General features: G+C 33.7%; 1 protein-coding gene across 1 annotated transcript in view; it reads left to right on the top strand.

The window, feature by feature from the left end:
* Nucleotides 1-26,731, top strand: part of NCAPG2 (non-SMC condensin II complex subunit G2) — a gene marked incomplete at both ends in the record, with an annotated part of 41,274 nt that extends 14,543 nt beyond the window's left edge. The window contains 19 exons of the mRNA XM_084281362.1: nucleotides 1,504-1,599; nucleotides 5,057-5,182; nucleotides 5,637-5,816; nucleotides 6,671-6,823; nucleotides 9,965-10,187; nucleotides 11,287-11,402; nucleotides 11,867-12,040; nucleotides 13,258-13,328; nucleotides 13,601-13,754; nucleotides 13,907-14,080; nucleotides 14,557-14,673; nucleotides 14,805-14,948; nucleotides 16,638-16,737; nucleotides 17,484-17,668; nucleotides 18,451-18,594; nucleotides 19,155-19,258; nucleotides 20,932-21,029; nucleotides 21,449-21,551; nucleotides 26,680-26,731. Of these exons, the coding sequence (XP_084137488.1) occupies nucleotides 1,504-1,599; nucleotides 5,057-5,182; nucleotides 5,637-5,816; nucleotides 6,671-6,823; nucleotides 9,965-10,187; nucleotides 11,287-11,402; nucleotides 11,867-12,040; nucleotides 13,258-13,328; nucleotides 13,601-13,754; nucleotides 13,907-14,080; nucleotides 14,557-14,673; nucleotides 14,805-14,948; nucleotides 16,638-16,737; nucleotides 17,484-17,668; nucleotides 18,451-18,594; nucleotides 19,155-19,258; nucleotides 20,932-21,029; nucleotides 21,449-21,551; nucleotides 26,680-26,731 (2,514 nt within the window). The remainder of the gene's footprint in view (nucleotides 1-1,503; nucleotides 1,600-5,056; nucleotides 5,183-5,636; nucleotides 5,817-6,670; nucleotides 6,824-9,964; nucleotides 10,188-11,286; nucleotides 11,403-11,866; nucleotides 12,041-13,257; nucleotides 13,329-13,600; nucleotides 13,755-13,906; nucleotides 14,081-14,556; nucleotides 14,674-14,804; nucleotides 14,949-16,637; nucleotides 16,738-17,483; nucleotides 17,669-18,450; nucleotides 18,595-19,154; nucleotides 19,259-20,931; nucleotides 21,030-21,448; nucleotides 21,552-26,679) is intronic.
* Between the last annotated feature and the right edge of the window lie 288 nt (nucleotides 26,732-27,019).

Below are 27,019 nucleotides of genomic sequence, written 5' to 3'. Positions count from 1 at the left end.
AGTCCTGTTTCCCTACCATGTCTAGTCATGGCTGCATAGCTCTGCAAAGAATTGCTTCTGTTGCAATGTTGATGCATTGAAAATAGTTTTTCATTTTCTAATATAAGTTCCAGATTTTTCCAAGAATATGAAAATAAAGTCATGTCAAAAGCTATATTGGGAATGTATCGTATTAAACAAACAGGTTTTACAAAGTTCAAGTTTAGAATTTTGATGGAGTAGGATTTTGACAGGGTGTTTCATTTTATTGAGAATCAGAGAAGCATATGATCTGGAAAGAGTACGGTGATGTAAATAAATGCCTTGAATTGTAGGGGTGGTCACGAGTCTTGGAATAAATTTGTAATGATGCCCATTCTTTTTCAGTATGCAAGAATTTAATTTAAAATGATCCTGTTAGAGTACAGTAGTTCCTGTAACAAATAATAGCACAAACAAAATACAGTTATTTGCTTGAACAATGTTTAGGCTACGTTATTGAAAGAACAGTAGATTTACAAAAAAAAAAAAAAAGGGGGGGGGGGGGCAACAGGTACAACCCTCCATCATGAATTTAAATTTCTGATTATAAAAAGTCTGTCAAATATCCGACGTTCGCTGTTCTCCTAATGAAATCTATTGCAATACCGTAGTGATTTGCCATTAATTCTGGCAAGATTAGATTAGTCTTTCTTGAATACAAATGATAGTCACATAGCCTCTTGTAAATAACATAATGTCTTTACTTAAATTCATCTGAAAGTCAGGAAAAAGTATTCTTCCACTATAGCATTGTTTCTGTAGAACTGATTCACAGACTTCCCAGTCTAGCTGTAGTTGGGATTACCTGAATTAGTCAGGGTTGACACTGAAGGGGCCTTCTTTTCAAAATGCCCAGTGTATGCATATCATACAAACATACCAAGCTACATGATGTCCTTTCTCTTACTCTGCCCTGGTCTTCTACTTTACTTTTTTGCCTGCATAGTTTGGATATAGTGGGGGTTTAGGTAACTAAGCACTATGGTACTTCTTGATTTTCGTCAGTGCCTATATGTTTATTACATCTGTAGATTTTTATTTGGATAATTCTATTTAACAAATAGCATTCCTTTTTTCTTAACATAGAAATGGGTTCGTTTATTTGCAGTTGATAATTACATTGTTGCAATGTATTTCTGCCAGTTAGTTTAAACAAATTACAAGTTTTTTACCTTAATAAAAAAAAGGTTGCAGCAAAGCTGACTCTGTAGCCATGCTTGCCATTCTTATGTGTAGATCTCTATACAGGCTTATTGAATCAATAAATAATGGTGTTTACTAGATTTGTTTTTTTTAATGATTTTTGTTACTAATAAAATATAGGGTCAGTTGATGTGTCTAGTTATATCATGTCCCTTACTTAGTATGGAAAATTCATTGGTCTTAAGTAAACGATGAGGTAATTCCTCACCACTGCACACTCCCTTTCTTGAATGTATATAGCAGTGTACAAAATATTTGTGGTCTTTTTGTTTTTGTCAGATGCTGAGTTACTTTCATAAACAAAGTAAAGTTCGCCAAGGAGTTGAAGAAATGCTCTATCGATTGTACCAACCTATCCTTTGGAGAGCACTGAGGGTAATTATCCTTTTCAGAATATAAGGCTACCTTTCTCCAGCTATCAAGTTTTGGATCCCTCCCACGTGTCTTTTTTTTAATAATATATGTGTGTGTATATATATTATATATATATATTTATTTATTTATTACATATATATACATACATAATTTTCATACTACTAATGGTTCCATCACTAGAACAAAGGCTTTTTAGTTTGTTTGTCTTTTTTTTTGTTGTTATTTTTCCCCCTGTTGCGTTTTACATTGACAGCTTCTATGTAAGGAATAAAGAACTTTTAACTGAGAAGTTAACAGACGTATCAAGTAGGTCACAGAGAATTTGCTTTAATATGGCAAAATAGTCCAACTATTGTGAACATAGACTTCAAAAAGGTACAGGGAGGATCTTCAAAAATTGAATACGGCAATTATATGAATCATGTAATGATTCAGTACAAGGAAAGATTCTGCATTCCAGGTGATTCAATACTGTATTTGTGATAGGTGAAAGGAAATATTATGTGAGTGAACATCAAAATTTGGGTGTTGATTTTTGGTTAGGCCTCTGTCTTGCTTTTGTATAGCTAATATTTCTCATAGTGCTGCCGAAGTATTTACCATTTTTAGAGAACCATTGCTGTGACTCAGAAACATCAGTACTTTAAGATACAGAACTTAGACTGGAAGCTAATAGTTGTTCCTAGTAGCGTGGATTCCTCTCTCAAGCTTGAAATGTCAGTTTAATTTTAGATAACCAGTTTGATGCTCCTATTTTAGCCAGTGTATAAACCCCCTAATTTAATATAGTGAGGAACAAATCTTGTTCTGGAACACTGGTTATATAAAAGAAAGAACTCATAAAGGGGCCTCTTTACCCCTCCTTCTTGCAAAAAGAAAAACTACTTCAGTTGTAACAATAAGTGTTCTAGAGCTGTTCATTTTGAAACTACTTGTGTTCCTCTCTAAGCCTTTAAACTGAGAATGGATGTTTGTTACACATAGTTCTGTTTTTCCTAATTGTTTGTTTTGCAGATACTTAGGACAAGCTTACTTTGTGGCTTTTATTTACATGCATTTATAGCCTTTATGCAACCTTAATATACCTTTTTATAATATAAACCCTTATGTAACTTCTTCATCTGTATTCACATGTTTATTATGAAAAGTAATCCTTATGTGCAAAGATAGCAGAAACAGTTGTGCAGTGGTAGGTTGTTCTTTAACCAGAAAGTGTATGTTTATTGTGAGATAAGTAGTGATTAAGCTATTTTGTAACAAACTCAAAAAATCAAGAACTGTTCCTCCAGGAAGTCAAGCTGTTCAAGAAAGTGATTTCTTTAAAGGGGTGTTTTTAATTTTTTTTATCATCATACGCTTTAAAACTAACTGACTGGTGAAAAATACTGTTTTAAATAATGGGAAGTGAATTTCAGGAGTTGTAAGATCAGATGAAACTTACAAGAAAGCTCTGAAAACAAACTGAACAAAAAATGAAAATGCTGCTTAAAAAGATTCTGTCAGTTCTTTAAAGTAGTACGGGCATAGAGGTAAAGAGAGGTACATAGAGGTAAAATCACTTGAATAACTGAAGGCTCCTCTTAAGTTGAAGAGTCACTGTGACATAAAATAGTCCTAGGTTCTACCCAGGATCTACACTATTAAATTGAAGGCATTTTTTCTATTAAGAACTTGAATATGCAAGGACATTAGGGATAAATTCCAATTAATTGAAGGAAGGAATTTAAAATGTTGATATCCAGTTCAGAATTAAAATGAGCTTAATGGAATTCAGTGTGATGTAGTTTATCAAAATTGACTTTTTGGAATGGTCATGGTAGACAATATCTAGCTTGTGGGTTGTTTTAAGGAGGGTTTAAGTTCAGTTTCATATGAAATATTAGGGTAAAGAACTATTTCACCCTTAATTCACATACTGACTTGTTCCTCACCAGAAATCCTCAATACAGACAAGCTTGTTGTTGAAAGATTTTCTGCATCTTTATAGGACTTTATTAAGATTTATAATCTTTCCACTTTTAGCCTGTTTATATTATCCATGATAAAATCAAGTAAAGCACAAATCCTTAACTAAATAATATATAGATGGGCTTTACTTGGACAGTATTAAATTTAGAATTGCGATTAATTTTTTTGGCCTTCTAAAACTTTGTTGGCTTTTTTTTTTCTACCTGGAGATGAGACAACTCCCTCTCCACCCTCAATGAGGATCAATTCAGAAGGGAAATAGAAAATAAATTGTAAATAAAGTAATTGTAATTTCCTGGTTTTACTTGGCATTAACTTCTTTAGTTCTAAATATTACATGGTTGTACATTTTTTTTTCTCATCCCTGCCTTTTGTCCGAATATTCTTATGACAAGGGAAGAAGAAAATTGAATAATTATAGCAGGATGTTCCCTGAACTATCTAGTATCTTGTTCCAAAGATTAAGCCTACTTTGCTTGTTTCATAAGATTCTATGTATGCTTTTTTTTTTTTTTAATTGGACCCAAAATCTGAACAGAATTTTTCCTTCTCTCTTGCTTCTAAGAGAAGTGAGCACAGGCTTTTATCAAAGACTACTGTCTTTGATAAATAAAATATTCTCTTGTAGTTATATTTCAGGTTTCTTCCTGAGATGCACTGAGTTTCATCTTTTTCTTCATTTCCTTGACTGCTTGGTGTTTACTACTCTTTATGAGCCCACAGGGCCAATTATTTTTCACCGGTTGTCTAAATATACATTTATTTCATTTTTCTTTACATTTGGGGCTCTACAGCCAGCAAAACATGTAGTGTAACACCCTGAAAATGATTACAAATGGTAAAATGTCTGAGAGTTATGAGGCTTGCTTTAGAATTTTGATGAGCTGACTGCAACTCAAAAAACACGGTCCTACTACTTACGTGCATAGATGCAGAACGGAATATGTTTACGTTGGATAAGTTATCGTCCAGGCTTGTTGGTACTTAGTTTCTGAATGCTGTTTTCTTGAAGAAATAGGCTTGAGCTTTTCAATTAAATTACCTTTCTCTGTGTAAACTTAATAGTTAAAGCTTTGCTTGAATTGCAGATTCCTGTATTCTGAAGAGCAGCTTTAAGGATTTAAGCCCAAGTATGTGTGTCAGGTGACCAAGAGAAATCCTAACTGCTTTTAATTTATTCAGCATTACAGAAAGCAGAAGGGCTCAGACTGTGACTCTTCAGGATCATTAAAGTTGATAATGCTTTGAGAGCTTATTGTGCTACTAGCTTGGGATTTACTGAATGAGTAGAAATGTAAAGTGCAAAAAAATCATGTTACTATAACTTCTTCCATATATATAAAAGCTAATCTTTTCCGCCTACTACGTTAGAAATACGTGATTGCCAGAAGTGTTTAGAGAGCCGTATTTCCTAGGGTATGCTTTTCAATACTAATAATTTGGTAATACTGTACTTACCAAAAATATACTTTTTCCTTCATTCTAACAGGCTAGAAACTCAGAAGTTCGATCAAATGCAGCATTTTTGTTTATTGATGCTTTTCCTATTCGTGATCCTAGTTTTAATGTTGAAGAGATGGACAACGAAATACAGAGACAATTTGAAGAACTTTTTGTAAGTTTTAATTAAGCTGAAATGCTGAAAACTAACTAAAATTAAGCATTGATAAAATTAAAATGTATGGAATTTTAGGATAGTATTCACAGGGAAATACTGAGATACAGAAAATACAAAAATAGACTTAATATTTTAATTTTCTGTAATATGTTGACAACAGACAACGTTGCACCATTTTTGACTCTGAAAAGGAAATATTTGGCATTGTTATTCATTAACCTGTGAATGAAGAATGCTCTTGAAAGACTAGATGCGTGAGTAATGATGGTGATCCTTATTTAACCTAGGATTGATGGAGAGTGCTTTACATTTATTTAGTAAGGATTCAATGGAAGTTTAGTACTGTATTAATAAATATTTCTGAAAAGAAGTAAAAAAGAAAAAAAATCTGTCATATAGCAGCGGATTTGCAATAATGCGTGTACTCACATTGTTCTTTTGGTTGTTACAGAATCTCTTAGAAGATCCTTATCCAGTTGTCCGTTCTACAGGGATACTTGGAGTTAGTCAGATAACATCCAAATACTGGGAGATGATTCCTCCACCAATTGTTGCTGATCTTTTAAAAAAACTAATTATAGAGCTGGCATGTGATGTAACATCTGCTGATGTTCGATGCTCTGTTTTTAAAGTAAGTCTTTTTTCTAAATGTAAAATCATGATTGTCGTTTCTACATTTCACCTGGAGCAAAGGTTTCTAGGATAGGCCACTTTTAGTCAAGGATGCTGCTTATTCTGCAGAATGACAGATGGAATAAAGTTCCTAGTACAAGCAAATTCTGCGCATGTTTTATAAGTCACATAATAAGAACAAACAAAATGTTTTCTAGAATGCTGACTGGCTTTATGAATCCCAATCACTTCGCATTTCTAGTCTGATATTCTTTGTATGTTGTTTGGACCTGGTAACTTCATCATTTTAGCTATTAGAAGTTATGCTTAGTATGCAGGTGGGTTCTGGTACATTTCTGCGTCACTAGTTTTAACATATCCCTAGAGAAACTCCCTAAGTCGTATTTCCACTTAAAATTTTGTGCATGTCAATTAATTTTTAATTTGGAGCTATCTTTGTGTTAATCCACACTTACTCCACTACAGCGGAGCTCTATACTGAATAAACAAAGTGCTGAGTCAAAAGGAGCTCAGCAAATAAAGACTAATTATTAATCTGAAATCAACAGAGTTTAGGGAGCTATTATTGCTGCCACAGAAAGTATTTGACATCGTGTCCTTAGAAGGCAGGACTATGGCCTCAGCATAGATCTGAAGCTGCTTCACCTGAAGTGAGCTCACAGAACATGGTTCACTGGAAATTTGATGTAACTTTTGTGAAAGAATACAACAGGAAAAATATGCGTGCACAGGATGCCCCTGCATAATTTAACCTTAGAAGTGTCGTGGTCCAGTTCAGCAATTTTTAGCTACATCTTTTTTGTAAATCTACTCTTTAAAATTTGTATTTAGCATAATGATTTTTTCTTGCAGTGCCTACCGATAACTTTGGACAACAAACTAAGTCACCCATTACTGGAGCAGCTCTTGCCAGCACTTAAACACAGCCTTCATGACAATTCAGAGAAAGTGCGAGTGGCCTTTGTTGATATGCTGCTGAAAATCAAAGCTACTAAGGCAGCTAAGGTAGGATAAGTGTTGCTTCATAGGTAGCAGACAGAAAATAAAATCAAAGTATTTATTTTAACAATAATTGTACCTTTGAGACTACTGCAGTTAGCATTGAAAGAAAAAAAATACATATTTAATGTAGTAACACTCTTAATTTCAGGTTTTCCCTTCCTTATATCATTAAGCATGTAACTGATAGTTTATTTCTAAGACTTGTGGATTCTGTTGCTATTAATCTGTTTTAAAGCATCCATTTTAAAGATTTTGATCCAAATGTAGGTGGTAGTATGGAAGTACTTCTTATTAATGATTTTGTGAATTCTACTGAAATTATGGTGTACATGAAGAATCCTTTAAAAATGATATATAGTTTTTTTAATTTATTTATTTATTTATTTATTTTTAATTGAGACTGCTCCTGATGAACTTGCAAGCTTTCTACAGTTGTTCCTCTAGGATGAGATAACCGTAGGTGATAATGCTGTGTCTGGATATCGCTGTGGCAAAGATTTTGTAGACATGGTGGAAAAGTTGGCTTCTTGATTGAGCCAAGTGAACTCTTGTTCTCTTCTCTCCCACATTTTTTTCGCTTGTTCTGGATTATTATTATTTGGAGTAGGTCCAGCAGACTTCTCTGTGCTTACTACTTGGTGGTATCACAATTCCACAATATTGTTTTCTCAGGGAGTTTGTCTTCCCTGCCCTCTTGTGGCCGTGCCATGGTAGGACAGTCAGAACAGCCACAGCTGCTTAGCTCAAGGCAGGACTCTTTCACCTAAAATGCTTGATGCCTTTACTGAATTGCTTTCTTACTTTTTATTTACCTATTTTTATAATTTTTATTTGCCTTTTGTGGGTGGGCATGTCCTCCAGCATTTTGTTTCCTTTCATAGAGATTTTAAACAACTTTGTGTTCTGCCGTGGACTCTTACTATATAGAGCAATAATCTCTGCTGTTAATGGTTTACTAGAGTCAATTTTATATTTTATTTTAATCATGGTTTTGTCTCTCGCTGAGCCTAGTTATTAGGAATTGCCTCTCTTGTTCTATGCAAATGCATGCTGTAGTCATGTGTATGAATCTCTGTTGTTCGTGACAGAATTAACCTTTGAATAAATGCTCCGTCTGTTTTTTAAGGCTTCAATACTCCAGAAACACATCCCCCCAGAACATGAGAATCACCTACTTGCCAAATGTGTGCATTCCAGCTTTGATCACAAGACCTCAGAGACATTATATTAAGACTAGACCACCTCAGTACCTTCCAAATTTCCCCAAATAGGCCCAAAACACAGGATAAAGGGGAAGCCATTTCAGAATAGAGTTTTCAGCTTTTTGTATGCTGGCTTTGGTTTACAATAAGGATGTAAATGTACAGTGGCAGAAGTCATCTCTGTGAAATTGAACCTCAGAGATTGTGCCTGTGAATTAACCGGTAGGGGAAGATATATCACTTGATTCACAGAATCAGCAGAAACAACTGATTACAGTACTGTAGTTCTGAAAGATTTTTGAAATCTTAATCATGATTTCCATAATGTTATTATTTATTCTTAAAGTACTCAACAAGCGTATATTCCCTTAATCTGATTACATGTCATTTTTATAATTGTTTTATTTATTTTCAAATATCCCTTTCACTCTGTAACCTCACAGGCACTTGGCACTTGTGCTGAATTTTAAGTCTGCAGACTTTGCTTTTAAAATGTCAGCTTGCTGATCCAAGTAGGATTTAAAGGACTGACATCTACAGTCACGATTTGATCCATTAGTATCAGTTATCAGATCATAAAATCAGATTTTATTTTTATAGTAAAATAGTATTTTTTTTACCTGTATAATAAAATATGAACAAGCTTAATTTTAAGTTGTATACAATCTCAAAAATGCGCTAAATAAAATTTTTATGTTGTTGATTTGTGTATAGTCTTTTCAAAACACAGAAAGGAAGTCTTGTGCTTCTGTTAAATGTATAAGAAATTCTTGTTTAAAAGTTATTTCTCATTCAGTGTGAAATTTCAAGCAAACAATCTTTTTGGCTTTCCTGAATTATTATGAATATACCATAAAACACAGAGGAAAAAGATAATTTGCAACTGCAGGTGTAAAATTATTAGGGACTTTTTCTTAGTTGTTATTTGTTCTTCAGGCATATTGGAAAACTTCCATCCACTCTGCTTTGTTTTTACATAGTAAAAAAACTCGTGTCTTCTAAAAAAGAAAAAGGGATCAGGTTTATGTATTTAAAAAAATAACAGTAAATGTTTGTTTTGTCACTGACTTGCTATTTATTTAAAACCTGTAATGTACATCTCTCTGAAGTCCTGAGGTTACTTCAGTGTGTATTCCAAGCACTTTCTTTTTATGGTAATTTTAGTAGAAATGCCCATAGTTAGGAATCCCAAGGGAATTAGCTGCTGCAGCTATTTTTACTCAAGAGTATAATAATATTTTTCAATGCCAAGAAATCCTAAATTGTGGTTTTAGGGAGTTTTTTGGGTCGCTTTTTTTTTATGTGGAAGTGCACAGCATAACTAATTCAAGATATTTTCACAAAAGTGGCAAATGTGAGTAGTGTTATGGCTGGCATAACAAGTTGTTTGTTCTTTTTGAATTTCATAGCCTTCAATTACTGCTTTACAAATAAGCTAGAACTCTGCTAATGGTGGGGATGCAATGAACATTTGGGATACCTTTTGGAAAGGGTCTTGCTTTATACAGGTTTCTAGGGAGCATGACATACTTTTAAGTCCTTTGGTCCTACTTTGTTCCATGCTGAAAATACAAAACATGACATATAACAACAAATAATTATCTTTTGTGGTGATATCTTTTTAGAATAAATAATTCCTTCCTATATATGTGAAATTCAATTAGCTTTTCAGTTGTGTTGAGCTGGAATTGCCTGAACTAGAATTTTACTTGTCTATCAGAGGTACCAGGAGTTTTAGAGGAGCATCAGAACAAGAAAGTAGCATTGTTAAAGCACTACATGACTTGAAGTATATCCTGGTATTTTGGTAAAATTAAAAATACCTTTTCAGGTAAATGCTATTCATATTTGTTGAGAATTTTGATGCAGACTACAATAAATGTGACTTTGTTTTCCTTTTTCTTTTTCCAGTTACTTTAACGTATTTTCTCATTTTTTAAAGTTTTGGAAAATCTGTCCTATGGAGCATCTTCTGGCTCGCCTTGAAGTTGATTCACGGCCTGTGTCACGACGCATAGTGAACCTCTTATTCAACTCTTTCTTCCCCATTAACCAGCCTGAGTATGTGTGGTGTGAGCGCTGTGTTACTTTAATCCAGATGAATTCGGCAGCAGCTAGAAAGTTCTATCAATATGCTTATGAATATACTGCCCCCACCAATATAGGTAAGGCACAAACCATTTGGAAATACCAAAACCACACAATGTAATTGCTTTTCAAAATTTCTTACCTCACACTGACGCATTGTTGGTAGCTCTTTTGGGGTTTAGTATATTACTTCATATGTCTTTGTGTTTTTGACACCAGCGATAAACTCTGACAACTGTCATAAGCCTTTTCTACAGTAAACTTTTTGTTTTTGCTCTTCGATGTTGTACTGTGTGCATAACCAATATTGTTATTTGGTGTCTCTTTCCATTTCTCCTTCCATGTACCGTAAAACTGTCTAAGTCAATATATATTTATCATGGAAAAACAGTGAAGTAAAATAGCTGATGTCTCGGGGGATTTGAGATCTCTATGTAGAAGTTTCTATAAGAAGTGAGAAATATTTATGTCTGATAATCTGATACTCTAAGGCTTTCAGTGACAAATATATGCACTGTAGAGATTTTATAAAAGTGTTATTGAACCAAGTAAGATTGGGAAAAAAATTGTTTCAGATGAATTTTGGTGCTATAAAAACAAAGTAGTCAGCATGGGGTGACTTGGGTAAAATAAAGCCATTGCCCCTTGACTGATCATATTACTGTAGTAGGGTACTTTTGAAATACCCTGTTATGGTATTTCAGCTTGTCATACTTTCACCAGAGTAAGAATAACCTTTTCACTTAGATCTAAAGATGAGATCCGCATTAAGTAGTGCAATCGTTTGGCTACTGTGTCTTTTATAAATAATTGGAATGTACATTGGAAGAAATGGGGTTTTAGACATCATTCATTAAATTAATAGCTCTGCCAGATGAACGTAGGAGTTGTGGGAGCTTCCTCTGATCCTGATTTGACTTTTTTTTGAGTAGACATTTTTAACAATTAAATTAAAGAGCCTTGTGATAATGTTGCCATTTCTTTATATTTGAGTATATAAAACATTTGTCCATTTTTCCATTTTTGTTTACCAGGAAATTTGACATCTTTTTTTCCAGCTATTTCTGGTTCTGTTGCCTGCTTTTCAGAACCTAGCATTGTACTTAGAAGCATTTACTAACAATGTTCTTCAGGAATAGTAGAGATCTCATTTATTCTTCTTATACTTAAATGTAGCTAAACTGATGCTAACAATTCGGCGCTGCTTAAATGCCTGCATCCAGAAAGCAACAAAAGAGAGTCTTCATGATGATGATGATGAAGATGAAGAAACTGAGAAGGAGAGCATAAGTGTAAGAAAGTCCACTTTATGATAAGTTTTGATATCTTTGTGGTGCTTAATTTCAGATATAGGCAGTTAATGATATGACAGAAATCTGAAGAAAAGCAATTGAACATCTGTGGAATTAGAAGGGGAAAACCACTATCATGGGGTTTTCATGCCCTGCAAAAACAGAAACTTGGTGAAGTGTGTAGAATAAGATAGACGGAATGTGGCGCATACTCGAATATTTCTTTAATTCCACTATTTAAAATAAGTTTGCTAGATTTTGCAATTAAATATTTTCCCCAAAAATAATGTAGTAAGATGAATGGAGTTAGAGGTTATGAATGAATCATGGAGTTGCTATTTTGCAATAAACACCACACCTTTGTGAAATGAATGCAAGGATTTTCAATGTTTTTGAAACGTTATTTTAACAAATTTGTATTTTAGTATGTAATAGGTAACATCATTTGAGTGTTTTTATTTCAGATGTTCAATGATGTGTTATCAGTAAATGATGTGGCAAGCATGGCCAGTTTATTGGAGATTATAGTAATTCTCTGGAGAAGTATTCGCAAAGCACTAGATCACAATGAAGGTGCCAAAGATTATGCCATCAGAAAATTTGCTTCGGTACTTCCTGAGTATTTAAAAGTATTTAAGGCAAGTCTCCTTGATGGATTTAATTGTTCTTGTGTTATTCTTAAGATTGGGATATTTTGACATTGGCTTATATCATCATCCTGTAGTGCATTTGGAAGCCTGGTCTAGTGGAAGTGTTTGTTTTTTTTTTGCTTATGGCTTTTGCAGTGAAGTTTACTGAGTTATGCTGGTTGTTATACTTAGCAACATTCAAGTCAGTTTTAGATAATCAGGGAGTGGAAAGCAGTTCATTTCTACATAATATTCTGCAGTACAGATAGACCAAATATCTTTCTACCCTGAAAGCATTTGGAAGTTGTCAAAGATGTTACAAATCTTTTCTGCTGGAGGATGTAACATCCCTCTTGATAGGTACTGATGAGCAGACAAGATATCCAGCTTTAGCTGGATAGGACTTCTTGACTTTGATGTGAGTAAGCAGCTTGGATCCAAAAAGACTCGTCATCAGGGGCTTATTTTCTAAAAGACTGATTGAGGCAAAACGTCTCCTTCCTGAAAAGCTAGATTTTTTTTTTTTTTAACACATTATTTTTAAAAATCATCTTTAAAAGGTTTCAGCTCTTCAAATGTCTAAATAGGTAATAATTTCATTTGATTATATTCATAAAGTTTGGACAACAGATACGCTATTTTTATTTTGAAAAGTTTCTCACATAGACTGGCTTTTATGTAATGTAATTGAGACTATGTAGTGGTCTATACTTTGTATTATGATGTGCTGTAACAACCTGTAGTGTATTTCTACGTTACTATTACTATTTAAGCACCCTTTTTTTTTTTTTTTTTTTTTTTTTACAGTCGTCTTTAAAAAATTTCTGATTTGAATGAATACTTGTTTGAGGCACTAGTTACTTGAGAAGAGTTAGGTGGTGTCATAATTGTGAAATTAAATAACAGCTGCTTCTTGGAAAAGTGTAAGCTAGAGCTGTTATTTCTTTTGCAATGGTTTATTGTCTAATGGAGCCATAATTTTTGGTGGTTGTTCTGATAGTTGTTGGAAAGCTAAATGATAAAATAGTTGATAATTGATCTCCAACAATATGAATCAGAAGTTTCAGACTGTGAGCCATGTGTTGTTAGGATTTTTTTTCCACTTCCATTTATAATGGAAAGAATAAAATCTTCAGTTTGAGATAATTTAATCATAATGAGTACTCTTTAATTTTCCATGTATGACAGAACACGTACATCATATCATGCACTTTTTTTTATTGTAGGATGACCGTTGCATGACTCCGTTGGTTATTCTTGCATCCTTTATGCCCCCTGCTGCTATTCCTACTTTCAGGTACTATCTTTTGATCCAAAATGTGAATGACAAAAACTCTCTTGCTGACTGTTTTTGTTAATTTTTCACAAGCTGACGTGTGGAATGACCGTGTTTATAAATTAATCCACTAAATAAATTTGCAGAGTTAGTTAGTAAAATCTACGTGGTATGTTTTTTTGGTATTATATTGATTGATTATCTTTGGGTTATTTCTGCACTAATGGCTGTAAAACTAACATATCTTTTTCCTTTTTTCTTTTTTTTTTTTTTTTTCCTTTCCTTCTTCTAAGCTGTGGTGTGATCTCCAAACTCAGAAATGTTGACAGTGGAGCTGATGAAAGCAAATACTCTACCCTGATAGACTGCGTGTGTCACTGGGGACAAGTGGGACACATTATGGAATTAGCCGGTGATTGGTTGTCAGACATGTTAACCCCAAGAAAGGTGTGCATACATCAAGGAGTTATAAGAATACATAAATTTATTGTGCTTTTTTTTTTTTTCTTAAGAAAGAGCTTCTTCAGTGCTATGTTTTCCTCCTTCAGAATTAAAATACTAACATCATTGTACTGGTTTTGTGCTTCATCCTCATTTAGAGTCTTAAAACATCTGAACGGCGAGTACGTATCCATGTAACACAGGAATCAAAGCCAGAATTAGCGCTTGATTACATTGAATATTTACTGACTCATCCTGTTAATCGTGGTTGCCTACTCTCTGCACCTAAAAAGAAGCTGAGCCAGCTTTACAAAATTTTGAGAGCTGCAAAGGTATTGTACCTTTAAAGAATGCTTATAAAAGAGTGCTTCATATCATAACATATATTGTCTTACTCAAGTTAAACTTCTGCAACAATAAATAAATAAGCTTCACTTCTACCTTCTTCTCCTTTATAAAAAGGTTTTCCTTTTTATCTGTACTTCAGACAAATATTTGAAACTAGAAGTACATTAGTTCAAAATTGTTTATAGGTGGCAGATTTTAACTGCCTTATTGTTTTTAGGTGTCTTCAACTTTTGTGATCTAGTGTTGAGCATTTTTAAGAGACCTGACTTTTACAATGTACGGAATAGTCTGAAAATCCATTCTAGTGTTGCAAAATGAAAGTGAAATTATACCTTTTTGTTTTATTGTTTTTTTTTTTTTTTTCTTACTTTAAAATATTTTGTTTAAAGCTGTTGAGAAAAAGAGAATAAACGTTTGAAAGGACTTTCTGGAAAATCTCATGTAAACTGTAATATTTCAGGAAGTTCTTGACTCAATTCTGAAAGCAACTGATGCAAGTTCTGTTGGCTGCAATCAAACAACTGCCTTAAGAGCCTTCAGCCTATGTTGCAGGTTGAGTATTCATCTTCAAAACAAGGTATGGTTATATCTTTTCAGAATAACATTTCGCAGTAGCTGGAGTTACAGCTGGCAGTATAAGGAAATACCAAAAGAATTGAAATTAGAAAAATGATAAACTTCTATTGTGTTTTGTTTATTTTTTTTCAGTTTTCTGAAGACGGAAAAGATTACCTGTCAATTCTGAAGGAGACAGGTGATTGGATAGAAAGTCAAGTTGTACCTTGTTTGTTAGCAACTGATCAAGAGGACGGCATTTCAAAACAGAGTAATGTTTCTCAATTAATTATCCAGGTTAGAGGTCTCTTATTGGATTGGCAACAGCTTGATTTATAAGTTGTATATGTGGCAATTTTATGTGGCATAATAAAGTGGAGCTTTTGGATCACAACAGAAGATGACTTAAAGGGCAAGGAAGGTGGTGTGATTGTGAGAGATAGGATTTAGATCTAATAATATTTGCTTGCTTGTTTCTTTCCTTCCTTCCTAAATTTTGCACTTGCTGTCATGGGCAGGGACTCATTGGAGGGTCACTGTATTTAGACTGCTCGTTTGTTGAGACCATATTGTGACATTCCAGCATGTCTCTTCGTGTCATGTGGGTTTACCAAACCATTGTTACTCGGTTATTCTTGGTGCCAAGATTTTCCTTTTTCCTTTAGTACAGCCATCAGAGTGTTCCTTCAGTTCCTAGGGACAAAGAAAGGGTTTTGGATCATCCCACAGGCTTTTTGTCTCTTGACAATATTGTTCTGTATCCCTTATCTTCAATTACCCTTCACAGAAAACATTTGATAAGATAATGCTTAAGCTAGTTTTGAATAGTCTTCTGTTATATTTCTCTGATGTATTACTTAACCCAGTGTGGATTTTACCATTGAGCTATGGTTCTTTTCAGATTTTGATCAAGGGAAGGATTTGGACTAACTTTAATTGCAATCCGTGTCCTTGAGTGACTCAACTAACCTGAACATAGACTGGTTAGAAATTCCCTATGCTGTCTGCATTAGTATTCTAGTCTTACCATGTAACATGTGTGTGTCTGTGCAGGAAAATGCTCTTTTACTATGCCCTTTTTAATTTTGCAATTCAAGATTGTTAGAGAGGTCTGGGTAAATGCTCAGTGTCAGTGCTTCTGATCTAAAGCCTGAGTGAAAAAGACAGAGGATTTACTGCTTTTTGAGAAACATTTTTCTTTGGAAGAAAGAGCAAAGTGTTTGGAACAGTCTTTAGAACTCCTGCTTATCAAAGGTTGAGAACATATCTGGTGCACCTACTCTGAGTTACTTTCAAATTTAGTTGAGAACACAGGATTGTGTTAAAAATGGAAACAAGAAACAAAGGGATGGATTCTTTAACAATAACACTGGTCTGCTCTCATACACTGCATTTGACCTTTTACATGTTACAGCTGGTGTCAAAAATGAAGATGATGCTACTTCTGTATTCCTGTCCATACATAGGAGTGTCCCAGAACATAAAAATATATATCAGGATTTTTATACCTATATAATAACCTTGTGTGGTAGCGCATTTACCACTGGATCCCATCATTTGCATTTTTAAGTATATTTGTCCACTAAGTAGTATTTTTACCTTCACGAAAGGATAGACAGATGCTTATTCTGCTGGACTGTGGAGCTATGAACTACCTCTGTCGAGGAAAAGCTGATGTCCTGTGAGGCAGGAATTCTTAATACATGTATTACTTTTTCTCTTCTGCAATGTGAAAGTGAAAATGGATAAACACCTACGAGTTTATACGTATTAATCTAATATAATGTCTCACAAAATGCTAGTACTGTGAAGATTTCTTTGAAGACTTTCCCCCATCCCATCCCTTATCTAATTTCAATATGTAAAATATAATTAAATGATTCCTTTGATTTGATATTTTTACTACTTTTCACTACTACTGAACTGTTGCTTTAAACATATATATATATTTTTCTTTTCTGATACATTTTTGCATCTCTTTTCCAGGACTACCTGACAGTGTGTAAAGATCTAATAATGGTTGGCCTTGGAAATTTTAAATTTCAAGCATACCTTTTAGATATAGCACTTGCAGTTATACAAACAGGTATGGTATTTTGTGCTAATGTTAGCATCTCTATACATGCTTAGATGACTTTTTTTGTATTAACAGAACTGTTGCTATTTGCATTTTGGAGTCTGTTTCTCAAAACATGGTATTTACAGATTATGTTAGCATCAATAATCAATGTCAGAAGTAACAGCAGCTTTTCAGAAAACAGAAAACAAGCAGAGAAGCAGTCCAGAGTCAGGACACTGTTGATAACTAATGTCGCTTAACTTGCTGTTACATTTCAGTTACTGCTATTTGATATACAAATTATATACATACACATATTTTATATAAATGTTAATAATAAAGGCCAGGCTGGATGGGGCTTTTGGCAGCCTGGTCTGGTGAGACGTGCCCTTGCCCAATGCAGGGTGTTGGAATTAGATGATCTTTAATATCCCTTCAAACCCAAACCACTCTGTGATTCTGTGTGTATCACAAAATTTATTCTCAGTATGCCTTAGGAGACAACGTTGTAGCACTAAAATAGTGCTCCTGAAGAAATCTACAATCTTAATCTCCATGCTTCAAGAATTTTTGGAAGGGACACTGGGTTTATACTTGAAATATTGATTGAACTGTATGAAAATTTCAGCTAAAGGTGCTCAGAAACTATATGTGTTGTCGAGACTTGGAAACTATCGCTGTTTATGGTATATAGCAGAGTTTTCATTCTGAGCTTGTACCTGGAGAATATCTCATAACAATTTTCATATTGTTGTATTCATCTCTTTCTCTAGAGAGAGGTGGCTTTTGTACTCCAGTGTTACTCTGTGTTCTAAAAGAAATTACTGAAGCTTCTTTGACTCAAAACACTGAGACACATGAAGTGGAAAGTCTTCTCCATGCTGTACAGACTGTCTTCCAGAAAATTTTAGAATGTGTCTCATGCAGACTCAAGAAACAGCTGGAAGAAGGGATTCAGGTATTATGCTTAAAATTTTCTACCTACCTCTAGATGAATTCATACTTTTTACTCAAATGTGAAGTGGTGTTACACTTGGTTACTTTGAGGTTATTGTCCCATTCAATATATAATTAGATTTTTGGTTATTTTTTCTAATATTATTCTAGGTTTCCTCATTTCCAGTGTTTTTTTTTTTTTTTCTTAAAACTGCTATTGGTCTTGTAGCAACAGAAAAACTAGTAAAATAAAGAACAAGACATTCTCTTGCAACTGTTCTTGAACTACCCTAGTACTCGTAGATTAATAACCTTATCTGCAATTAAAATGAATTTTCTCATTCCAGAGCAAAGAATTTAATTCTATATGTTATGATCTTGACAGAGGGAAAAAAATATACCTATATTATTTATTTGTTTCAGCTTGAATTGTATCAGCTTCAATATACGGGTCATGTCCCAGAGTTCTTCTGACTGTCCTGTCTTCTCAGAAAAGTTAGCTTCTTGTATTTTTATTAACAGAGACTAGATAGTAGTGAGACAGGTGGATAACTGGCAAATACGATGATCTGCTTTCCAGGACTTCTGAAAAAAAGTTCTTTTTTGGTTCAACTGTTGTTTTGTTTGTTTCTTTCAAACTTATGAGCAAACTTTCCACGCATTGCTGATTTCCTCTCTGATACCTGGTGAATGAAATACCACAATAGCTTTCAAGGTGTGATCTGCACTTTGCAGAAAACAGTTTGCTGAAATATTTTAATTATACTCAAGCAATCTCAAAGAGCAGTTTTTCTTCTGTTTTAGTTAATTCGCTCTATTCAAATGCCTCTTGGAGAATTCATATATGCAGTCCAGTACTGGCGTTCATCTTGCCCGGCAGTTCACCAAGGTGTGCTCTCTACTCTCCTAGATGCAATAGTAGCGGAGATAAATTATGCGTTACAAAAGGTAAAGTTAATGCTGACTCTTTTTTACACTGACTTCTTCTTAAACTTAATGTTAGAATAATAGAGCTGCATTCGGAAAGTGTGTTTTTTCTACTGCAGATAATGATTTTGTGTGTTTTGGTATGGAACAAACAGGAAACTTTACCATTGCCATACTATTCAGAACCTGATACCAAAAAGACCTAACACAGGGAATCAGGGAATCGCTGTTATCTAGGTTATATTTAGAAATGATGTATGCATACTTAAACTTGGAGACAAAAAAGACATTAATTTCTGTTTAGTGTGCTATGCCTTTACAAATAGTAACTAGTAATAAACATTTCCCTTGGTAAAAATTCTGTTTATTTGTTTTAGTTTTAGCCTTTCTAATTTAAAATCGTTTTGTTAATTTGGACTACGCGTTTTTTAAGGGTGCTCAAAGAATACGTGTGAATGTTTCTTTAATTATTTAAGGATATGTCTTGGTTAGCATAATCACTGAAGTATAGATTTGCCAGGATATTTTCTGCAAACATATAGTTCTTCATTTGCAGAAGTTGATTTGTTTCTTTTTTTTAGGCTTCCAGTGAAAGAGACTTAACTATACCAAAGACTGTTTCAGACCTTCCACCTCTTTCAAGCAGTTTAATGACCATAATTATGAAGACAGTTAATGTGGTCAGGTAAATGTTTCTCCATTAATTTGTCCAAAGCAGAAGCCTTTAACATTACAGAATCTGATGCAAACTTGTAATTTGTGGACAAGCAATCGTTTTGCACCAGATTCCGCAGTGTCTGTTATGTTTTCAGTTACTAATGACTCAGTCTTGTGTACTTTTAATTTCACTTACATTTAATTTAAATTTTAAATTTTAATTTAAAACTTTTAATTTCAGTCTTCCTACCAGTGATAATATTGTCACTTAGCAGTATCTGACAGTTCAGCAAATGTCCTTTTCTTTAGTAGGAAACTATCCGTGTAGGAACCAATTACTTACCTCTCTTATATATGTGTATTCCGAAATAGCTTCTTGTTCTGAAATATTCTTATTTTATCTCTGCTTGTAGGCTCTTGTGACTCCTGTGGTGGTAGGCAGCTTGTGACTCCTGTGCTGGGGAGGCAGCTGTGCTGTCTCTGCAGTGAGTCTTATTACAGGTTAATACTATTATAAAGTTCCTTCATGGAACTAAAGACTGTGTTTACTAAAGTAAGCAGTGTGGTAACAAAATGAAAACTCCAGGCAGAATCCTATCAGTCAGCAATTTAAGGGTGATATGAAATGGAATTGACACTTGGTCAGTTTATTCCACAATGATACAATAAAGCTATACATTACACCAGCAGCTTCATGAATACTGATTTCAGAGCTTAAAGTGGTGTCATCGTTCTCTGATCTTTATAGAAGCTCAAACTTTGCTTCAAAATTTTATTCACTGAATCATTAGTGGAGATTGGTTCTTTTGTTAATGACATACTTAAGGGCTCTATTGTGCTGAAATGCTAAAAGGAAGAGCCATTAAATTTGAAACTGTCTTGAAAATGTTCACCCTTGCATTTGACTAGAGAAACAGACCTCTTTCTTGACTCCGTTCTTTCATTTCTCTTAATATATTCTCCTCAAATATTACTGAAGTTCCCTGGTAATACTATCATCTCTTGCTAAAAGTGAAGATCTTAAGACGCTTTTTTGCATCTTAACATTTGATTGTATTGTTAGTATTTATCTCAAGCTTCACAATGAAAAGTTGTTAGTGTGTCCATGCTTTTGATATCTAAAATGTAGTTGGAAAGTGTTTCAGGGCTATATTCAGCTATAAATGTTCTTCAGTGCTGCTTCTTGAATTGGAAACGTTTCCATTTTGTTTTTATGACATACATGTTTTAGACTAAAATATCAACTGAACTCCAGGTTCTAATTAAGCTACAAATAGAAATAGATTTAAGGGCATGAGTTGTTACTAATAATACACTGGAGCCATATAAATATATTTTAAACTTCAGTAGAAATTGAAATTAGAAACTTCACTACAAATTGCATAAGTTAAATTCCAGTAAATCTAGTACCTTTTTCAGATTATCCTTCCTAAAGTACTCCACGAGCTCTTCATTTCTCATAAAAACTTATTCTGTGTACAAACTTTTTCTTCCCAAACAATTTACCATTCTGCTAACTCAAATATTCTTATAGTTCTAGGGCAAGCATGCAATTTTCAGTCACCCAATAAATATCCTTTATCCTGCATGGTATCTTTGAAGCTATGGTGGCAGGGTAACGTAGTCACAAGCTTGTTGTTTTCTGTTCTGTTTTGAAGGAAATATTATTTATTAAGTATATTTCCTTTGTTTTTTCTTTAGGTCATTTTTAAATGAATTAATGGAATGCATTCTCTCCAAAGAAGTTGAAGAGATTTTTAGTCTTACAGCTATGGTCTGCATTGTGATTATAATTAAAGGTCAGTCAAACTCTTTTTGTACAATAATTTTTCTTTTTTTGCTATGCTGCTCTTTAAAAGCCAAGTTCTTATACAATTCAACAGGCACTTTTCCTCATCCTGTTAAGTTTCCATTTTTCTAAAGAATTTAAGGACATATCACTTGTACATGATGTTGTTAAGCTTAGGACTTTCAATCTTTGCAGTGAATTTAAAAATACATTTATCTGCTAATTCATATGGTCCATCTCCTTATTCTGGTTTGCTGAAACACACAGTAATTAATCCAGGGCAGTGAAAATCTGATGTCATATGTCATATCTAATCTTTAATTGAAGAATCTTTAGTGTTAAAAAGATAGTCTATGAAAATACACAAGTTTATTTTTTGATAAAGCATTATTTTTGTCCAACTTTTCAACATAATCATATTTCAAATAGGTAAGCACAGAGCTTCACTTCTAAAGGATATTGCACCTGTCATTCAAAGAAAGCTGATAACATACAAGGAAACTGCCACAGAAGAATCTAGCAATACAGAAAGGTAAATGTGCTACGGGAAATGAACACTAAACTCCCCTATACCGTCTCTGCAGTAAATGGCTGTGTTCTATACTTAGGTAATACAGTTGGAGCATTCTGAATGATTGCAAGGTTTAAAATAGTGAGTAAAAATCTTGAGATATTGAGCTCAGCACAGTATTAAATTTCCTGCCAGTACATTTGCTGTGATTGTAATCTTTACATATTTTGGGGTAGATTTTTTTTGCATTTAATTTGAATGCATTATGACTTCATCCTGTTATACCACAGAACTCAAACTCAGTTTTGTTTGCAGCAGGTGTAGGACAAACCAAGTAGTCTATTTAAGGTTTCTTACTAGTAGAAGATTTTTCTCATGGCTCTTGGTAGTAGGTGTATCGATGAACACATATGCAGATGTTATACATTTAAGTGAATATAACAGTGACTTTCAAACCTTTCCACAGTTGATTTTATTTTGGTCATTTTTAAGATTTCTGTTTTACATGTGGTTGACTTTTAGATTTTTTGGGATGATTTTTTTGGGTGGTTTCTTGAATGTTATTGACTAAGTTGCATTTGCAAGCATTTATTGCAGACCCGCCTCAGGCAGACAATTATGAATAATTTAGCCTCAAATGTTTCAGAATTGTTCAAGTCTAAAATAAAATTTTAACATTTGATCTCTGTCTTGTTTATTGAACCGCCTGTGGAAATAGAAAACATGCAGTGTAGACGTTAAGAAGCACAAACAGACTGTGAAGAAAAGACTACTGGAATTTAAATAATGTAACACATTTTTAAGTACTTCAGAAACTAAGTTATAGTTCCCTGTGTCTCCTGGTTGGTAGGGTTAGTAGAGAAGGGTAGGCACGCTGCAGGAAGGATAACTGATTTCTTTACATAATGTTTTTTTCTCTCTCTCCTACTCTTGAATAACAAAACAGATAACTTATTTTGTGGAAAATAATTCTCCAAGATATTCAACAAATTGGTATAGGGATAACTAGATAAAGAACCAAATTGGTTATGGACACTCATCCATACCTAAAGGAGCTAGCAATGCACCACGTCCTGAACAGGAGGAGGCTGTTGAAATCAATCAATCAATAAATAATTCATAATTTTATTTAACCATTTCATGCATGGCCCTTCAAACATAAACACACCACATTCTTCTGGTGGATCATTGGCCTGAGGCACGTTGCTTTGTGACAAGACAGAGACCTTCCTCAGCTCTGCTGTGACTGAACTTGTGTCCTTCATTTAAAGTTAATATTAAAGTTATGAGAAGCTACTGTATGAAAAAGCAGGTGATTTACTGAGGGGACCACATAGGCTCTATTTCTTTCTATTTAAATCCTTAGAATTTGCACTTGAGTTCTGTCAAGAAGCCCAACAGCTACAACTACCTTGTTCTGGCAGTGGTAGAACTTTTAAAGGGCTGTGCAGTAAATACGCATTTAGATGTGATTCAGAAGTGCAGGAAGTACAGCAGTAGCTTTTTTGCTAACAAAACATTTACTTGCTCATTTAAATCTGCTATTATATCAGAGCCTAAGGGGTGTTATGTAGTTCTTTAAATGGTATATATAATCTTAAGAAATAGACCAGAAAGTTTTGTGATATGATCTACCTCAGTTATATGCAATCAAAACAAACAGATTTATTAAAAAAAAAAAAAAGGAAGTAAAAATAAATAAATAAATAAAAGTCAACCCATTATTCCCTATTCTGTCTGACCTAAGTAACCAGAAAACAGAAATATTGCTATCCAGATTTTAAGAGTGACTTCTGCAGAGGACATTGTGTTTGTGTAACATAAAATTGATGAAAACAAAAATAAATAAGTAGATAAATAATCACTGCATAGTTAGATTTCTAAAACTTCATCAAAGTGACTCTGCTTCCTGGGTGGCTTGTTTTAATTAGTTACTGGGCTGTGAACAAAGCTCTTTTGGTTGGGACTTAGCTTAGAAACAAAATCAAGCAAAAATAAACTATTTTTTTTCGTTGAGTCATTTAGTGCTGGGTTGCCAAGTGTTCTACCAGAATATTTTTAAAAATGATAATTATGATCTGGAAAAGAAAGGTGAACAGCAGAGTATCATGATTCGGTTATGCAATTCTTTTAATCAAGACAGTGGCTGAGAATTTAAAGCAAATCTTAACATGATTAAATAAATAGGCGCATTAAAATGAATAATTGCTACCACTTGAGTGCACTACTGACTATAAATTCCAGTAAGAACACAGATAATTGCTTTGTGGATCCATATGAACATCTCTGCCCAGTGAACAGGGACAAATCATCCTACAAGCTGGGACAGATGAAGAGTATAAGATGCTACACAGTGCTTTAGTTCTGTGATATATGAATGACTCCCTTTGTATCATACAAAAACAAGAGATAGCTGTAGATAAAATTAAAAGGTTAGGAATATGAGCATGATGGTGAGAAGTATTTGTAACCCAAATCAGAATTACAGTATGCTAACAAAACTCTGCAGAGCTGTGTGATTGTTTCTGATCTTGGGAGGATTATAGAATTCAAGAACTCCCACAAATATGTTGTGAGGTTAGTGGGTTTTTTCCTCCCTTCTCTCCCCAATTCGTGTAGGAAAAGGTTAAGAGGAAGTTCTTTAATGATTAGATTTTCCTTGATTAATTATTAGTGTATTTGTGTTAAATTTGATTAATTATTAGTGCCTTTCTCAGATAGGTGTTCTGCTGGGACAGGCTGGGCTGCTACTGTCTGAAGACACTTATTTTTAGTGCTCTAGTACTAGTGTGCTAATGTATAGCTAAAAGGTGATTATATACAGTCTGAAATGTGCACTGTTGTTTGTAAATGATTTTATCATTGTCTTTTTCCACTCTACTTAGCAAGCCCCTAAATGTTAATTATGGTATGCTGCAAGTTAGATGTCAGGTAATTGCTTTGACCATAATCTTGACAGGCACAATGTTGCACTGATGCATGCTAAAACATATTACTGTGTTTTTAATTCATACTTTAAGGTATTATTGCTTCTTACTTCTGAATACATTACCTCACAGCAACTCTGATGGATTATTTCTTTTTAATACCCAGGTATACCACGAAACAGTGATATTCTTTAATTTCCCAAGAGACTTGGCATTCTGTGCCAGCATCTTAAATTTAACGTAGCAGTCATCTATTACATAGTAGCAACGAAATAAATAAGTAAAACTCCCGTCCGGTGGAGTACTTAAAATGCTGCCATTAAACAAGGAGTTGTTATACTAATTTAGAAGCAAAATTTTTCATTGTAATTTAGTCTTTCCTCTTCAAGCTGAGCTAGCAGTTTAAAAAGGCCCTGTGGGTCTAAAGTTGCTGCTCATCGCACTTTAAAATTCTGGACAGCATATTGTATATTGAGAGAATTTCCTCAAGAGTAATGCCACAGACATTAATTTAGTTTATAAAATGCAAGTATTTATTTCTAGAAAAAAAAAAAAGCTACTAAAGCTTCCAGTGCAGTGATTTGGAGGCTAGAGAAGTATTCCATGCTCTGTGAAACAAACGTGCTATAAAATAACACCTTTTTCTTGATATTCTGTATTTAGCATCTTAGTAGGTAGGCACTAGAATTTAAACTGAGCTAATGGACGTGCTGAAAGATATTTCTTAATATTATCATTTAAGTAGCTTCCAAAACTCTTTATTGCGCTCTCATTGCATCTATAAATACTGATTCTTGCATTGTTTTGTGACATAACTTTGTGTATGGCTTGTCTGCCTCCTATCAGCACGTTCACTGTAGTGGTACCTAGTAAAATTAGCTTAAATTTGTTTGGGGAGGCTTACGGTTATCCTGAATCATAGCTTATTGTCTGCAGCTTGGCCAGTGTGGTGTTGATAAATGGACCAACTTTACAGAAGTATTATTCTGTTAGCCTTAGATTGTAATAAAATAAAAATTATACAAAGTAACATCGTGTATATGACCACTGTGGTCATATAAAATTATTAATTATTACAATAACTAACTAATTATTAAAATGTGCTATAAAATTAGTACACTATGTTATTTTGTCAGTAGAGATTGATTATGGCTTGAAGACTGTTAGCATTATAGAGGAAGAGTATGTGACACAACCATGGCAATCTGAATTCAGGAAGACCTGGCATCAAATACACTGTTAAGAAAATACGGCTTCTTGTTGTATTTATAGTCTTGGTGTCTCCTTGATGAATGCCCTAACTCAGCATGATTAATGTCTGACTAACCTTGCTTATTCCAGGCCATCGGTATAGGACTGTAATTAAAAAAAAAAAAAAAAAAAAAAAAAAGAGAGAGAGAGAGAGAGAAATACAGGTGGCAGAATCTTTTACAAAAATAACACGAAGAATAAAGTTTATAGTGCTTTACGATGAATAATAATAAAATAATATTTTGGCAGAAGACCACAGTTGTTCTGCTTTTTGAGGATGTCTTAGAGCAGTATTAGGAGAAGTTGTGTGAGAATGCACCTGCAAAGGCTTGGTGAGTGACAATTTCTGGGGGTGCAAGAAAATAAAAAGGGCCTTCCAAACGGAAATTTCAAAGCTGACCTTTGAGACCATTTAGGGAGTAATGTGAAACAAAAGAGTAAGAAAGTGACTAAGATGGATCTACAAGCAGCTGAAGCATGTAGTTAATAAGGATAAGACAGAAAGCTCAGGCTTGGAAAAAAATTACTGAGTTGAGAAGAAAAATTATGAAGACCAAAGAATGAGGGTGAAAGAAAAAAAGTAGAAGACTGAAAAACAGCTTATTATAAACTAGCAGTAAAGGATTTGACTATGTTTTAAAAAATGTAAAATGTTGTGAAAATGCTGTGAAAAAAATTAGTTGTGCTTTTAAATACACATGAAATACAGATGATTAAATATTTGAAAATGTGCTTGAATTCACGTAGTAAATTAAACTGATTCTCTCTAGATTTCAGTAGAGCTAGAAATGGTCAGTAGAAAAATGGGTAAGTTGAAGAAAAACAACTATTTCAAAACTAACTTTGTAAAGGCAGATATGGAATAACTTGTCAAAGAAATCTCTTAGATTTCTCTTAGACTCAAATAGCTGAGGATTTATCTTAGTATGAGCATGTCTAATCCTGTTTTGCATTCTTTTATGCAGTTTCAGAATCCTGTATGAATCATCTCTGAAAATTTTGGATGAAATTTTGAATCCTTGACCACATGGAAGCTTTTGTCATGAAAATTAAAGGAAGGAAGATGAACTGTGTTAAAAAGCATAATATGATCTTGTAAATTTATTAAGAGTTCTATTTTCTGTTACTCTGTACATTTAAAGCAGGCAAAATGTACAAAAGTGTGTATAGAAATCGTGTAGTAGTAAAGATTCTCAAAGACTCATAAGGAGGTTATTTTGTATCAAACTGTCATATGGGGAGGAAGTAAAAAAAAAAAAAAAAGTATTTTTGTTTTTATAAAACAAATAATAATTGTATATTCTTATACCT

This window comes from Netta rufina, assembly GCF_964035555.1.
Source record: "Netta rufina genome assembly, chromosome: 2".
NCBI classification, from domain to species: domain Eukaryota; kingdom Metazoa; phylum Chordata; class Aves; order Anseriformes; family Anatidae; genus Netta; species Netta rufina.
Note: the sequence above shows the minus strand (reverse complement) of the source record. Positions and strands in the feature narration are given on the sequence as shown.